Genomic DNA, 16,861 nt, shown 5'->3' on the forward strand with positions numbered 1-16,861 from the left:
ATTTGGTGATCTGTTACTTTAATTCTATTTTTTAGGATTTTAATGGCTAAAAATGATACCAGATTTTTTCAGTGCTAGCTGTAAATATAAAAAACCGTAACTTTGTTGGATAAGCCACTAGCAGCCAGTTCTTTAGCCACTATTTTGAAATAGCACTTTTTTGGATTTCAAAACTTAGTTTCTTGACAGTAGATGTAGTTATACCTATTTTAAACTTAGGATATTCAGATTCTGTCTCTCTAGTAGGATTAAGGTTGATAGTAAATACCTTACTAAGGGTGCTAATGAAATGTTCTTTTAACACATAAAATAGTATTTATCCTTTCTGTTGACTTACTTAGCATTATAAATAAAAAGTTGTAGTAATTTAAAGATCCTATATACCTTTGCGTTTTGGTCCCAAAATTTTGATTCCAGATGGCAGATTGATTAGGTACCAGTTGATTCCTTAGTGCTAACGTGTTTAAATATCTTAACCGATGATGCCATTAATTGAAATCTCAAGGTCAGTTTTGAAGAGCAAATGTGATATATTTCTACTGACTATTGCTATTGTCCTACTTATTAGGATAAGGTCTCAAATTTTGATCACTGAGATATATAATTCATTAATTTGATTCTAGGCTAGCCATGTAAAAGAGGGAGGAAGCGCTGGTCTCATCCCAAGCCAGTTCCTGGAAGAGAAGAGAAAGGCATTTGTTAGAAGAGACTGGGACAATTCAGGTGATGAGCTCAACACAATGTGTAACAAGTAGTCCTTTGTGGTCACCTTTCTTTTCCTCTTTCATCGAATCAGCAAATGAATTTATTTAAACTATATCTAAAATTAATCCATCCCGTCTACTTTGTTGTATCGCTCTCAAAAGTAAACTTTTTGATCCCTGTCTGCCACCTGCTGGTATAGTATCAGAATTTAGTGGCTCAACTCACTTCTGCCCCCTTCTGCTTTGTAGGACACAACACTGGAAAGGTAATTCTCCCACCACTATACAATACCACAGGGCAGTTTTTATCATATTCTCACATACTGTTTTAACTTACATTTGTCTTGTCACCCTTCAGGACCTTTTTGTGGAACCATAAGTAGCAAAAAAAAGAAAAAGATGATGTATCTCACAACCAGAAATGCAGGTATGTTTTAAATACTTTTTGAAAAGTCCAAGTGAGGTAGCTTTATATCATTAATTAATGTGGCATAAACTCTAAATATATAATTTTAAGTGAAAGTAATTCATATTAATACCCAATTGTAAGGGGCTGACACTTGAACACATGGTACAATATAATATGAAGACATTATTTTAATTTTGATATTGTATATACTCATACTGTCACCAGAGTCTTTTATTTATTAGTATAGTTTGCAATAAAATGATTGGTTAGGATTTATGCTTATATTAATGAAAGAACAATGTTAAAAATATTTATTCAGAGAACTTTGATGACAATTTATGTATCATTTCTAAAGAAGTGCCTTTCAGAAGATACTAAAAGAGTTATGATTAAGGACAACTATATTCTACCTTAACATTGTCCATGATACTTTTGGAAAAATAGTACTGGGCCAAACAAATCTTAGTCTGTTCTAGTAGGATTCTGTCTTAAATCTTTTAGACTTAAAGAAAGATAAATATGACAGCTACCATAGTTATTCTTTTCAGTTCTAGAGGCTGATAGGCATGAAATGCAGCTCTTTGAGAAGGCCTTCTGAAAGGAATTGACAATTTTAGAGTACTTTCTAGACTTCAGAGCTGCCTCTGTACTGGTTATAAACTAAATAACATACTATAAAGGAAATAATATTTAATAATAATAATAATAAAATAAGGGGAAAATAGACTCTCCCTTAATATTGGTTTAATCTTCTTTGGAGAAATTATGCAAAGAAAGAGTTGCTGTTCAGATAATAACCTAAGGAAGGAGTGTTATTACTGCAGATTTAGAGTTATAACCCTAATAACAGGTAATATACTATTTCAAATCCCCTTTGACCTTATTATTCATTAAATATATGTTCGTACACTTTCTTGAAAAATAGAAAACTTATAATTTTCTCATTGACTAAGATTTAATTTTGGAATGTGTTTTGACTGAAAGTAGTATGGTTCCAACATTTTATACATAAATTCATCTTAAAATTTAATTGTCGGTATGTTTGTATGCATTTTATTAATCAAACTGGTATTTGCTGAGTCAACACACAGTATTTATTCATTTATATTATTGGAAGGGCATCCTCATTCTGTGGGACTTATTTAAGCAGCCACACTAGGTATACTACTGTCTTTTATATCTGATACACACTAGTTGGCTGAACAAATTACATAAGGTAGTTTGCAGTTTGATTATATATGTTAAAGTAATTATTTCTGATGAATTGGTAAGAAAGGTTTTAATGGATAGAGACTATATGATAAAGCACAGGCATTTTCTAGCTTAGACAAATTTTTAAGGGCAAATGGATGGAAGCAGATGTTTAAATCAAGATAAAAAATAGTTTATTGTTTATTGTACTTCACCAAATTGATAAAAGCGAATCTATAGTAAATGAGTACAATTCAGGTGGTATTTACCTGTCAGACAACCAAGCCCTTATTGAACAGAATTGCAGAAGTTTTTCATCCATTTGAAAGATAACTGAATATGATGACTTTCCATTTCCTTTTACATTTAGAATTTGATCGTCATGAAATCCAAATATACGAGGAGGTAGCCAAAATGCCTCCCTTCCAGAGAAAAACATTGGTATTGATAGGAGCTCAAGGTGTGGGACGAAGAAGCTTGAAAAACAGGTTCATAGTGTTGAATCCCACTAGATTTGGAACTACAGTGCCATGTAAGTTTTCTCTGTTTGCTGTTTAAACGGCATCAAAGAGTAGGGTGGGGCAGATTATTATTTTTGTTCCTAAATAATTTTTGATTATGCCAGTAGAAATGAACAAGCAGAAGATACTGAAAAACTCAGTGACTCCACAGCTGTCTTGAAATAGTGCTGTAGCCCTGTTGGCTTGCTGCCTGGTGGCAGTTGCTTCTCCAAACTCTTTAGTCCAGAAATGTTTGTTAAATGCAAGTGTTATGGGGTGCCTGGGTGGCTCAGTCGTTAAGCGGCTGCCTGATTCAGCTCAGGTCATGATCCCAGGGTCCTGGGATGGAGCCCTGGCATCAGGCTCCCTGCTCAGTGGAGAGCCTGCTTCTCCCTCTCCTTCTGCCTGCCTCTCTGCTTACTTGTGCTCTCTCTCTGCCAAATAAATAAAATCATTTTTAAAAAATAAATAAATAAATGCAAGTGTTAGGAGTTGTGGCAAAAAATCAGCATTAACTTTGTATTTTCTTGTACAATTGTTTATCTGAAGAGTGTTTTTGTTTGTTTTTTTACCCATTTTAGTGTAAAGAAAAGAGGGAGACCTGCTGGATCCTAAGACCCCTCAGTGTGGCCATCCCTTTGTGAATTTTGTGCAGGTCATTAACCTGATTTTTGACAGTACATCAACAGCAATTAATCTTTCTGAGCAGGCAGCATTAATTAAAGTCACAAAGGTTTACATATAAAATAAAAATAATACTGATGAGAAGTATAACCATTAAATTAACCAAACATTCATTTTATGATCTTTGCATTCTTTCCCTATTTGCATATTTATATGGAAAATTAAATAATGATGTCAGAAGTGTGCTTGATAAGAATGGAATCACATCAAGGAGTTAGATGATGTCATAGACTTGTTATAAGGACTAATATACATAGCCAGCATTGTCTTTATAACCCCTTTCTGTGCTTCTATTGCTGACCAAGCCCCCTTTTAACAGTATTTCTTTAGGTATATTAATGCCATTAAGCTGTTCTGAGTTAATTCTTAGCCTAATGTCATTCCATCTCTTTTAGATGAATTTGAGAGTTTCTCAAAACATCTAGTATGTTTTGAGGTTTAATTTACAGTGAGTAATCTTATTGCTGAAATTCTTATGGATTGGTTGAGAGAGTAATAAGCATGTGCTATTTATAATCCCTTCAGGGTAAGGCCTTGGATTCCATTGTAGGCACTGTAAGTCACTAAATCAGACAAATACTGGTTAAATAGCTAAGAAAATCTCACTGTGACCTAAGTATTTTAAAGTATTTTGTTTCTCATTTTTATCAAGTTAATACCTGTACAGTACTTTAATCAAGTAGCTCTTAAAGATATGTAATAGAAAAATTAACTGCCAGGGCACCTGGGTGGCTCAGTCATTAAGCGTCGGCCTTCGGCTCAGGTCCTGATCTCAGGGTCCTGGGATCGAGCCCCACATCGGGCTCCCTGCTCCGCGGGAAGCCTGCTTCTCCCTCTCCCACTCTCCCTGCTTGTGTTCCCTCTCTTGCTGTATCTCTCTGGGTCAAATAAATAAATTTAAAAAAAAAGAAAGAAAAATTAACTGCCTATATTGCTGTACCCCACCTTTGGCCTACTTACCAGAAACAGTTGCTTTTCATGTTTGTTGCTATTTATTTCGGTGGTCTCTTCCATATTTCTTAATGTCATCATTCTCCAGTTTCTTGCTTTATCCAGTGTAGGCTTATCTGTTGACTTCCTGACTCTCTTCCCAATATAAAAATAAGTTTAGTTTCAGTTTATTGAATTTTACTTTCTTGAGCAGCTTCTCCCTCTCCTTCCATCCAGCAATTGATGGAGTTCCTTTTTTCTTCCTGTCTTTACCTTAATTTTATATGTTTATGTGTATAATTTTATTTTAAACCAAAGACTCATCCAGTAAGTTGTGTTTATTTTCTTGGAAACCTCTGTCTCAGAACCATAGATCTTCCTGCTTCACTGAGGACAAGATGCTCTCCATTCTGGCTGCCCCGCTGTTAGCATGGGAGTGTTTCCCTTTGTTCTCCTGGGTTGACAGCAACCTTGTTATGCTGGAAATAGCCTCTTGTAACATCACAAGAAATGGTGTATGAGATATAATTTATTTATCTTTGTATTTGAAGATGTATATTTTCTGTCCTATATGATTGCTTAACCAAGAATAGAAATTCGAGATTGTAAAACTCAAAAGATGTTACTCTTGAATCCAGTTCTGTTGAGGCCAGTGCCTTTGTAATCCTTGTGCTTTCATATGTGACCTTATTTTTCTTTCACAGAAATTCAGCGTCTTTTGTTTCTTTCATTTTGTTGTTTTTCAGTATTTTGAAATTTAATAATGATGTGCCTTCATGTACATCTTTTTTTATTCATTGTGCTGATGATCAGTGGGCTCTTCGGACTAGAGATTCATTGTCCCTCAATCCTGGAAAATTATTATTTCTTGGATGATTTCTCCATGTTCTCTGTTCACTTTTTCTAGAATCTCTGTTGGCTGGATATTGAGCATCCTGGATTCATCTTCTCAGTGTCTCTCTCTCTCTCTCTCTCTCTCTCTCTCTCTCTCTCTTTCTCTCTCTTTTAATCATGTTGTCTATTCCTTTATCTTTTTATTCTACTCTTTAAAAGATTACATTGAGTTCTCTATTTTCTCTTCCATCAGTGTTTTACCATGAGTAATCTTATTTTCCAGTTTTTTTCTGTTTGTTTATGGGGGCTATATTTTATGTATCTCCAAGAATAGTAAATATGTTTTTGGGGTTTTTTTTCGGTTTTATCTATAGCTGAATTACCTCTGCTTTCCTCTGGGTTAATTACTTTTTCTGTTTATGGTATGTTTGTGTTTTCCCTTTTATGCTAGAGGATTTTTTTCTTTTATGTACTGATCCTTGGCTGTACATCCCTAATTAAGTGTTAAAACTGGTTGGAAGCCCCGTGTACTTGAGTAGGTCTTGGCAACTGGCTGAACTTTATTTTATGAGATGGGCAAGGAGACAGCTGTTTTGTTGGAGGAGCCAAAAAGTTGGCATAAAATATTTTTGGGGGGAGCCGTTAAATTTTCCAGAGAAGAGTTTTCAGGTATCCCCCCTGCTGAGTCTGTTCTCTAACAAGATGAAGAGGGAGGGCGCCTGGGTGGCTCAGATGGTTGGGCGTCTGCCTTCGGCTCGGATCGTGATCCCAGGGTCCTGGGATCAAGTCCCGTCTCGGGCTCCCTGCTCCTTGGGAGCCTGCTTCTCCCTCTGCCTGTCTGTCTCTCTCTGTCTCTCTGTCTTTCATGAATAGATGGATAAAATCTTTAAAAAAAAAAAAAAAAGATGAAGAGGGAGAAGGTATAGATTAACTTGCTCCGGATGCATAATTATACCCCCACCTCCAGTTTTTAGCTCCTTGCTTCAAAATCCTAAATCTCTTCAGTGTTCTGGGGATAAAGTAGTCCTACTCTGATCCATAACTCTCTAACACTTTATAGCTTATTCTTCCTTAATTTCCTTCAATAATATTTGTAGTTTTCAGTGTACAAGTCGTATGCTTTTTTTATCAGATTTATTCCTAAGTATTTAAATTTTCCTAATTTCCTTTTCACATTGTTCATTACAAGTGTATAGAAATACACCTGATTTATTTTTTTAAAGATTTTTTTTATTATTTGAGAGAGAGATAACAGAGAGCATGAGCGGTGAGGAGAGGAAGAAGCAGTTCCCTGCTGAGCAAGGAGCCGGATGCAGGGCTCGATCCCAGGACCCTGGGATCATGACCTGAGCTGAAGGCAGACACTTAACTGACTGAGCCACCCAAGTGCCCCGAAATACACCTGATTTTTGTGCATTAATCTTGTATCCTTTAACCTTGCTGAACTCATTTATTTGTTGTAATTTTTTTGCAAATTTCTCAGGATTTTCTAGACACAAGATCATGTTACCTGCAAAGAGAGACAGTTTTCCTTATTCCTTTAAACTGGGTGCCATTTATTTCTTTTTCTTGTCTAACTGCCCTGATTAGAATCTCCAGTGCAGTGTGGAAGTGGCAAAAGTGGACATTCCTGTGTTGTTCATGATCTTAGAGAGATACTATTCAGTCTTTCCTCACTAAGTATGATGTTAAGTATGGGTTTTTTGTAGATAATCTTCATTAGGTTGGAGAAATTCTCTTCTACTCCTAGTTCATTGACTTTTATCATGAGAAGGTACTGTATTTTACCAAATGTTTTTTTCTTTGTTTATTGAGATGACAACATGATTTTTTGTTTTTTATTCTTTTACATTCATTGTGTTCCTGTGGTAAATCCCATTTAGCCATGGTTTATGATCCTTTTTATATGCTTCTAAAATCAGTTTGCTAGTATTTTGTTGAGTATTTGTGCAACTATATTCATAAGAGATACTGGTCCATAGATTTCATTTCTTATGATGTTGCTAATGTTGATAATTGTGGTAATACTGGACTTATAGACTGAATTGGGAAGTGTTCCTTTCACTCCAATTTTTGGAAGAGTTTTTAAAGGATTGATGTTAATTCTTCTTTAAATGTTTCATAGAGTTTACCCTTGAAGCCATTCGATCCCAGGGTTATTTTTGTAGGAGGTTTTGATTATTGATTTAATCTTGTTATTTGTTATAAGTCTTCTAAGGCTTTCTGTTTCTTTTTAATGGGTTTCAGAATTTCTGCAGCACCCATGGTAATATCCCCTCTTTTATTCTGATTTTAGTAATTCGAGTCCTCTCTCTTCTTTTCTGGTCAGTCTCCCTAAAGATTTGTCAATTTTGGTGTTCTTTCAAGAACATTTGCTTTTGTTGATTTCCTATATTGGTTTTCTATTCTCTGTTTAATTAATCTCTGTATAGTCCTTATTATTTCCTTCTTTTTTTGGGTTTAGTTTGCTTTTTTTCCATTTTATTTAGGTGGAATGTTAGGTTATTGGATTGAGAGCTTCATTTTTAATAGGCATTTGCAGCTATAAAGTTCCCTAAAAGCAACTGCTTTAGCTACATCTCATAATTTTTGGTATTGTGTCTTTGTTTTCATTCATCTCAAAGAATTTTCTAATTGCATTTGTGATTTCCTGTTTGACCCATTGGTTGTTTAAGAGCATATTGTTTTATTTCCACATATTTTTGCATTTCCCAGATTTCTTCTGTTACTGATTTCCAGTTCATTCCATTGTGGTCAGAGAACACTGTATGATTATACTTTTTTAAAACTCATTGAGACTTTCTTTATAACCTCAGGTATGGTCCGTTTGGGAGAATGTTCCAGGTATACTTGGGAAGGATGTGTATTATGCTATCATTGGGTGGAGTCTTCTACAGATGTCTTTTAGGTCTAGTTGGTTTATAGTATTTTTCAACCTTTTATTTCCTTGTTGATCTCCTGCCTATTTGTTCTATCCATTATTTGAAAGTGTGGTATTGAAGTCTCCAAATATTATTGTTGACTTAGTTATTTCTCCCTTCAATTCAATTCAGTTTTTGCAGCATGTGTTTTGGGAATTCTGTTGTTAGATGCTTCTAAATTTGTATTTTTTAAAATCTTTTTGATGGATTGACACTCCTTTGTCTTTAGTAACGTTTTTGTCTTTAAGTTTATCTTGTGTGATATATGTATAGCCACTCCAGGTCTGTTTATATGGGGTATTTTTAGTCCTTTTACTTTCAACCTGCTGATGCCTTTGAATCTGAAATGTGTCTTTTGGGGACAGCCGTCATGGGTCATGGTTTTTTTTTTAAATCCATTCTGCCAGTCTCTGCCTTTTAGTTGGAGTATTTTATCCACTAAAAGTAAATGTCTCTCACCATGGGTTTACCTGATTGTTTCCCTATCATTAGATTCAGGTCCTACATTATTAGAAAAATATAAATCATGTTTTATCCTTCTCTGAACATTACATAGTAGGTCCATCTTGTCACTTTGTCCCATTACTGATGATGTTAACTTTGATTATTGATTTAGGGCATGTCTGATAGATTTCTTCACTGTAAAAGGTAACTTTTCTTCTATTTGTCATTAATAAGTAATCTGTTCAAAGATACTTTGAAACTGTGTAAGTATTCTCCTCAACAAACTTCTACCAAATTGTTTTAGCATCCTTCAATAATTCATTAATTTAAAATCCTTTCTTGAATTTGGGGAAACAGCTACCAGGCCACTAAAATCCTTTCCTACATTGACTTCGTATTCATTTCCTAGTATCCTTGCAGTTAGGTTATTTGATTAATTTGTTTCTGGCAAGTATATAACTAAGTGGTTTGTTGGATGGCTGAGCTCTTTGGGAGTACAAACAGGAAAGAGCTTTATTTTCATCTAACCGCTGACTTCATCCATGCTGTCACATCTTCTTTCCCTCTACTTTTCCCTCAGTCCCCTAGAAGATTCTGTAACTTTCTAGTCACTTTCAGTTATAAGAACTGTGTCATTTTGCTAAATAAAACTTTATTTTGGGTGTTTAAAAAAAAAGGCTACTCCAATTCAAAACTTCAGTGTTGCATCCAGTTCGCTGTTTCTCCCTTCCTCACAGCTCATTCCTGATCCTTGGCTTAGGACCTATATTGTGAGGGGAAGGAGTATAGTTTGTTTTATTACTCTCCCTTCACATCCTGCTCTGCTACTTCTGGTTTTCAGGGCCAGGGCAGGAAGAAGTGGGGATCAAGTGCTGTCATGTAAAATCTTGCCTTTTGGAGACTGGAATTCTTTATGTCACAAATGTCCAAATACTGTCTCTTCATTGAGGCCTATTTGTAGGTTCTTCGGAGACTCTGTAGAGGTCTCCATACTTTGCCATTCCCTGACCAGGGTATTATGATCTCCAGCTATCCCCTTGAGACCAATGCCAAGCTCCAATCCCATACTTCATATTCTCTTTTGCTTGGTTCTCTACCCTTCATTCTGTCTTTCTGTGCGGGATACCTTCAGTACAGTTCAGCCAGGCTATCTTTTGAATACACAAACACAGACACACACACAGCCCCCACAGGAAACTCATTCTTGTTTTGCCAAACAGTGGGAGTACAAATCACCCCACTGCTACAATATGTCATCATGGGTTTTCAGAATTCATCAGGGAGAATCATTTTACAATGGGGTAAAGGAAAAGAAAATAAAGCATTCTGCCCTGAACCTACAATTCATAACCTCAGTGACTCCTTTCCGAGTATATATAAGATAGAGGTAGGTGGACGGATGATCCTAGGACCAAGCTAGCCACTTTTTAGTAAACTCTGAAAGAGGAGGCTATAAATCCTTGGCATTTTAGCTTCCACTTGGGACTTGAGGGATACTGTGAGACTGCAAAAAGAAAAAAGAAAAAAAAAAAAACCTTATTCAGTGTTCTGTTTATAAATACAAGGAACACAATTAAAATAACTTGTAATTACAGAATAATGACCATATTATTCATATAAAAATTTCCAGTTTTTTGGGCGCCTGGGTGGCTCAGTTGGTTAAGCGACTGCCTTCGGCTCAGGTCATAATCCCAGAGTCCCGGGATTGAGTCCCACATCGGGCTCCCTGCTCAGCAGGGAGTCTGCTTCTCCCTCTGACCCTCCCCCCTCTCATGCTCTCTCTGTCTCTCATTCTCTCTCTCAAATAAATAAATAAATAAATCTTGAAAAAAAAATTTCCAGTTTTTCTCCTACTTAACACACTGGTCTTTCTTTTCTTCAGATTCCTCAGATTTATCCTTCACACCTTTTTGTTCTTATTGGTCCCTCAGTGTGGAACACTCTGCCTTCCAGATCTTCAGATGCTTGAATTTTTCTTTTTATTCAGATCTCACCTTCTCAGAGGCCTTTATTGACCATTCCATCTAAAGTAGCCTTCCAAGTACCTAGTGGTTATGTTTTAGCACTTAAATTCTTATTTTTTATTTGACTACTCACCTATTTCCACTTTCAAGAATATGTCCCACGAGAACAGAGAGCTGCTCTGTCTTTTGTACTTCTGTAGACCGAGAATCTAGAACAGGGTCTGGCACATAGGATATACCCAAGAAATATCTGATGAATAAAATGAACATTATATCATGAGCTTTTTCCTCACAAGTCATTGTCATATGTTTTATGTAAATATTAATCCTACAACAACAATAAAACAACCCAATTCAGAAATGGGCAAAGAACTTGAATAGACATTTCTCCAAAGAAGATCTACAAATGACCGATAAGCAGATAAAAAGATGCTGAACTTCACTAATCATTAGGGAAATGCAAATCAAAACCCTGTGATATACCACTTTATACCCATTAGGAGATTATACATTTATTTTTTTTTTAAGATTTATTTATTTATTTATTTGACACAGAGGCAGCGAGAGAGGGAACACAAGCAGGGGGAGTGGGAGAGGGAGAAGCAGGCTCCCCGTGGAGCAGGGAGCCCAATGCGGGGCTCGATCCCAGGTCCCTGGGGTCATGACCTGAGCCGAAGGCAGATGCTTAATGACTGAGCCACCCAGGCATCCTGAGATTATACATTTAAAAAAATAGATAATAACAAGTACTGGCAAAGATGTAGAGATAGTAGAACACTTGTATATTACTGATGGGAATATAAAATGGTATACTTCTATGGAAAACAGTATAGCAGTTCCTCAGAAAAATAAACATAGCATTACATATGATCTAGCAATTCAACTTATAGGTATATACCCAAAAGAATTGAAAGCAGGGACTGAGATATTTGTACATGAATATTCATAGCATTATTTACAATAGCCAAAAAGATAGAAATAGTTCAAATGTCCATCATTGCATAAATGGGTAAACTAAGTTGTATGTACAGGCAGTGGAATATTCAACCTTAAAAAATAATGAAATTCTGATCCATGCTATAATATGGATGAACCTTGAAAATATGCTGAATGAAATAAGCTAGACACAAAAGGACAGATATTGTACAATTCCATTTATATGAGGTACCTAGAATAATAAAATTCATAGAGACAGAAAGTGCAGTAGTGGTTACCAGGGCCTAGGAGAGAGTGTAATGGGAAGTTAGTGTTTAATGGACAGAGTTTCAGTTTGGGATGATGAAAAGGTCTGGAAATGGATAGTGGTAATGTTGCAGCACAACAATATGAATGTACTTAATGCCACTGAATTGTGTACTTAAAAATGGTTAAAATGATCAATTTTATGTTATATATATTTTACCATGATAAACCTAAAAAAATAACTTCTTAATATTCCAGCATATAAGTATAGTGTTATTGCCTATTTATATGATTTGGATAGTTATGTTTGTTATCAGAGATGATATATATAAATCTCAAATAAAAATTATTAGATCAAAAAATATATATAGATGTCTCAGTTTCTTGATTTCTTAGTGCCATATTAATTTCTAGAAAGATATGCTGTTTTGCCTTTCAGCAGTAAATAAATATTTTAGTGAGGATTCAAATCTGAATTTTTATATAGAAAGATTTAGGTATATCCATACATCAGGGTAACTCTCACTTCTTCATATAATGTTAGGTGTGTTTTACTTCTCTTTAAATCATTCACATTTATATAGCATTTAGCTTTTTTTTTTTTTTTTTTTAAGTCGCAGAATCAACACAAAAAAGAAACACTGCAAAAGTGTGACAGGTTTGCCTAATTCCTGGTACATAGTAGTGTGCTGCATATTGTCAGGTGGTATGAATAAGGAAGTCAGTCTCATAAGGAAGAGGTAAATGCTGGCATTGTATTAAATGGATTTTTCTTGTGTCTTCTGGGTGGCTCAGTCAGTTAAGTGTCTGCCTTCAGCTTGGGTCATGGTCCTGCGGTCCTGGGATCCAGCCCCATGTCTGGCTCCCTGCTTAGTGGGGAGCCTGCTTCTCCTTTTCTCTTTGCCCCTCTCCCCTGCTTGTGCTCTCTCTGCTCTTTCTCTCTTTCACATAAATCAAATCTTAAATGGATTTTCCCTTGTATAGTATTAAATGATCCTAAAATAGAAAAGATTATTAATCCAGGGGGATAGGCTACCTTATGAATCAAGTTTGCTTTTTAACATTGATGTCTTGAGTTTAATTAATAAGAAAGTTACTTTGTTGTTTCCTTATAATTTGAAGAGCTATAACAATTTAGAATTTTGCCATAATGATTAAATCTAAGAAATCACATTATTTGCTTATCATATAAACCTAAGAAATGAGTTGTAGTGAAGCTACCCTATTCTAATTTCTCTGTCCTAAGAATGGAAAGGGTCTTAAATATGTGGCAATACAGTTTTTGGGTTTTGATTTTTGTTTTGCCTTGCTTTGTTTTGAGTTTTCATTAGAGAATGAGATTGTAGTTAAAATTCACTTGTAAACTAGGGGTGTCTGGATGGCTCAGTCAGTTAAGCATCCGACTCTTAATTTCACTCAGGTCATGATCCCAGCTCAGGTTGTGGGATCTAGTCCTGTGTCAGCCTCTGCGCTCAGCACAGAGTCTGCTTGAGTTTCTCTCTCCCTCTCCCCCCACCATTCATATTCATGCTCATTCTTTCTATCTCTCTAAATAGATAAATAAACTCTTTTAAAATTTTTCGCTTATAAACTAAAAACAGTTTGCCAAAAATTAAGATTCCCTCAACATGGAGGTGGTGATGGGGGCAATATGTGTACCTATACATATTTATTTCAAGCAGCACATTCCCATATATGATTTCACTGTAGAGCTTCACCAAAAAACTGTACTCTTCTAAAATTACATTCACAGATATTGAGCCAAGTCCTAGTATGTATTTATTTGGGGAGTTTAAAATTGCTTAGACATTTTATCATACCACCTTTGGTGAATAAATCCAGAAACCCTGGACATCTCACATTTTTGAATATGAAAATGCATCATAGCATCTTGAATGTCTTTAGTTACTTTATATATGATCTCCACAGTTGTCTGGGATGATCACCCTAAAGGCTGAGCCACAAAACAACAGGGGAAGAAAGGGAGTCCTGTTGTGCCTAATGATCTCATTTATGAATTAGACTCTTATTATTGAGCTTGAATTTCAAGTTCATTCTGTTCTTACAAAAGTTTTCTTGATGTGCTATGCTTATTACACATAGTCAAAATATTGTCAACTTTTGATCTGGATTACTTCTTAATTGCATGTGCTTAATGATTTCATCAGATATTCTACATGTATAAGTATTTGATTTTATATCTGATCTGGCCAAAATGGTTAAGGCTAAACTGTAAAATAACATACACACACACACAAATTACTTTTCTTCTTCCAAACCAGTGTTAACAAATTTGTAGAGAGTACCTAACTACATCTTTGCAACAGTTTGAAAGAGAATTTCCTTTCCTATGCTAGCCCAAGTTGCAAAGAAGTTGTATATTTCTGGAGGTACTCAGAACTAAACTATCAGGCAAAAATGATCTTTTAAATTTTGACTTGGTTTGTTTACTGTTATTCTCTCAGAAAAAAAATACTTTGGAGTAGAGGAAGTTAATAGAAAATAATAACATCAAGTGTGGCTAGATCCACCACCAAGTTGCAGAACAGAACAGTTAACATTTCAGAATATCAATAAGCAAGAGGCTAGAAGAAGGTTTGGTGTTAGGGTGAGGAGAAAGGAATAGATAATTGGTGGGCAAAACTATGCTTCAGAAGATTGATAATACCAACTACAAATAGAATTTTGCTCATTTGTTGGGTGTTCAGTTAGGAAGTGTTCAAGTGTAAATTCCTTGGGAATGCTGGTGGCAGCTGGAAAAAATATTCACTTAAAATATATCCCACGCTTAGTAGGACTCATCATAGTTAAGAATCTAAATTTGGGGGGGGGCAGAGCAAGATAGCGGAGGAGTAGGAGACCTGGATTTCGTCTGGTCTCAGGAATTCAGCTGAATAGGGATCAAACAATTCTGAACACCTACGAACTCAACAGGAGATCGAAGATAAGAGTAGCAACACTCTGAACAGAAAAGCGACCACTTTCTGGAAGGTAGGACATGCGGAGAAGTGAATCCGAGGCGATATTCGGGAGGGTAGATGGCGGGGAGGGGGCCTCTGCCGGCCGCTTCTGGCAAGTGATAAGAGCCGCGGAGCACAAAATCGGAACTTTTAGAAGCCGGCTCCACTGAGGGACGTCGCTCCAGTGGTTAAGCGGGGGTGGAACCCTTGCGGGACAGTATGGTCTCAGGACCCGCGGGGTCACAGAAAGACCAGGGGTGCCTGAGTGCGGCAGAGCTCCCAGGTATCGGAGCGGGGAAGCCGGCTGCAGAGACGGAGCCAAGGTGCGGGCTCTCAGCTCGGGGTTGCCATAGACTGTGATCTGCGGCCCAGTTGGGCTACTGCTCCTCCAGCAGGGACCCAACAAGCAGCAGATCCGGGGAGACTCCCCTTCCTCCCCCAGGAGGAGCAGCGTGGGAGTGCACCGCAGGGATCTGCTGGGTTTGGAGACTCCACACGGGGTCGGGTACCAGAGATAGAAACGCTCGATCACAGGCCAGGTGAGCACGGAGTGCGGCCGGAGACCGGGGAGACGGGAGTGACTGCTTTTCTCTGGGGGCACACTGAGGAGCAGGGCCCCAAGTTCTCAGCTCCTCTGGGCGGAGATTGGGAGGCCACCATTTTCAGTCTGGTCCTCTAAAGCTGTACAGAGAGCTTGCAGGGAACAAAAGCTCCTGAGAGCAAACCGGAGCAGCTTGCTTAGCCCGGACACACAAGGGCGGGGCAATTCAGCCTCTGGCAAAGACATTTGGGAACCACGGCAACAGGCCCCTCCCCCAGAAGATAAGCATGAACAGCCAACAAGCCAAGACCAAGTTTACCAATAAGGAGAACGGGAGAACTCCAGCGCTAGGGGAATACTGCACATAGAATTCATGGCTTTTTTACCGTAATTCATTAGTTTTTCAAAGTTAATTTTTTTAACTGCTTTTGAATTTTTCTTTTTCCCTTTTTCAAACAACATCGTATCAATCCCTTTTTTAAAAAAAACATTTTTTATTTTTCATTTTTAGAGTCATATTTTTATCCCTTCATAGTAGTTACCCTTATTTTTGGCATATATATATAAGTTCTCTCTTTAAAATTTTGAGATACAATTTCTTCTAACAGATCAAAATATACCCTAAATCACTAGTGTATGGCTTTGTTCTAGTCTCCTGCCTGATCACATTCTCTCCCTTTTTTTTTCTTTTTCTTTTTAAATCTTTCTTTTTAAAAACAACTTCTTATCAATTCCTTCTATAAAATCTTTTATAATTTTCATCTTTACAGTTATCTGCCATCCCTTCATTGTATCAACCCTTATTTTGTACATATATAAGTCTTTCTTCCTTTAAAATTTTAGCAGGCACTTTCTTCTAACAGACCAAAATATGCCCAAAAGCTAGTGTGTGGCACTGATCTATGCACTAGCCTGATCATATTTGATCATATTCTGTTTTTTTTTGTTTTGTTCTGTTTTTGTTTCTTTTTATCTTTTTCTTTTTCCTTTTTTTTTTCTCTTCTTTCTTTCCCTTTCTTGTCCCCTGGGGTCAGGTCTTTTCTGATTTGTATAGAGTATATTTGCTGGAGACGTTGTTAACCTGTTAGCATTCTGTTCTCTCATTCATCTATTCTCCTCTGGACAAAATGACAAGACAAAAAAAATCACCTCAGCAAAAAGACCAAGAGGTAGTACCGTCTGCCAGGGAGCTACTCAATACTGACATTAGTACGATATCGGACCTAGAGTTCAGAATCATGACTTTAAAGATACTAGCTGGGCTTGAAAAAAGTGTGGAAGTTATTAGAGAAACCCTTTCTGGAGAAATAAAAGAACTAAAATCTAACCAAGTCGAAATAAAAAAGGCTATTGATGAGGTGCAATCAAAAATGGGGGCACTAACTGCTAGGATAAATGAGGCAGAAGAAAGAATCAGCGATATAGAAGACCAAATGATGGAAAATAAAGAGGCTGAGAAAAAGAGAGATAAACAACTACAGGATCACGAGGGCACAATTCAAGAGATAAGTGATACGATAAGATGAAACATTAGAATAATTGGGATCCCAGAAGAAGAAGAAAGAGAGAGAGGGGCAGAAGGTATATTGGAGCAAAT

The 16,861-nt window shown here is 36.7% G+C and overlaps 2 protein-coding genes across 9 annotated transcripts in view; one reads left to right on the top strand and one right to left on the bottom strand.

Annotated features, from left to right (window-relative positions):
* Positions 1–16,861, top strand: part of PALS2 (protein associated with LIN7 2, MAGUK p55 family member) — a 135,645-nt gene that overhangs the window by 94,704 nt on the left and 24,080 nt on the right. For all 8 annotated transcript variants that reach the window (XM_073898976.1, XM_073898975.1, XM_073898979.1 and 5 more), the window contains 3 exons: positions 624–723; positions 1,063–1,131; positions 2,675–2,836. In XM_073898976.1, coding sequence (XP_073755077.1) covers positions 624–723; positions 1,063–1,131; positions 2,675–2,836 — 331 coding nt within the window. The remainder of the gene's footprint in view (positions 1–623; positions 724–1,062; positions 1,132–2,674; positions 2,837–16,861) is intronic.
* GSDME (gasdermin E) overlaps positions 9,869–16,861 on the bottom strand; it is a 124,146-nt gene continuing 117,153 nt past the window's right edge. The window contains exons 9-10 of the transcript XR_012380249.1: positions 10,715–10,831; positions 9,869–10,121 (exon numbers count right to left, since the gene is read on the bottom strand). The gene's annotated coding sequence lies outside the window, so the exon portion shown is untranslated. The remainder of the gene's footprint in view (positions 10,122–10,714; positions 10,832–16,861) is intronic.

The sequence above is a fragment of the Callorhinus ursinus genome, unplaced genomic scaffold (genome assembly GCF_003265705.2).
Source record: "Callorhinus ursinus isolate GAN/ISIS: 27379988/994484 unplaced genomic scaffold, GSC_fseal_2.0 scaffold12, whole genome shotgun sequence".
NCBI lineage: Eukaryota > Metazoa > Chordata > Mammalia > Carnivora > Otariidae > Callorhinus > Callorhinus ursinus.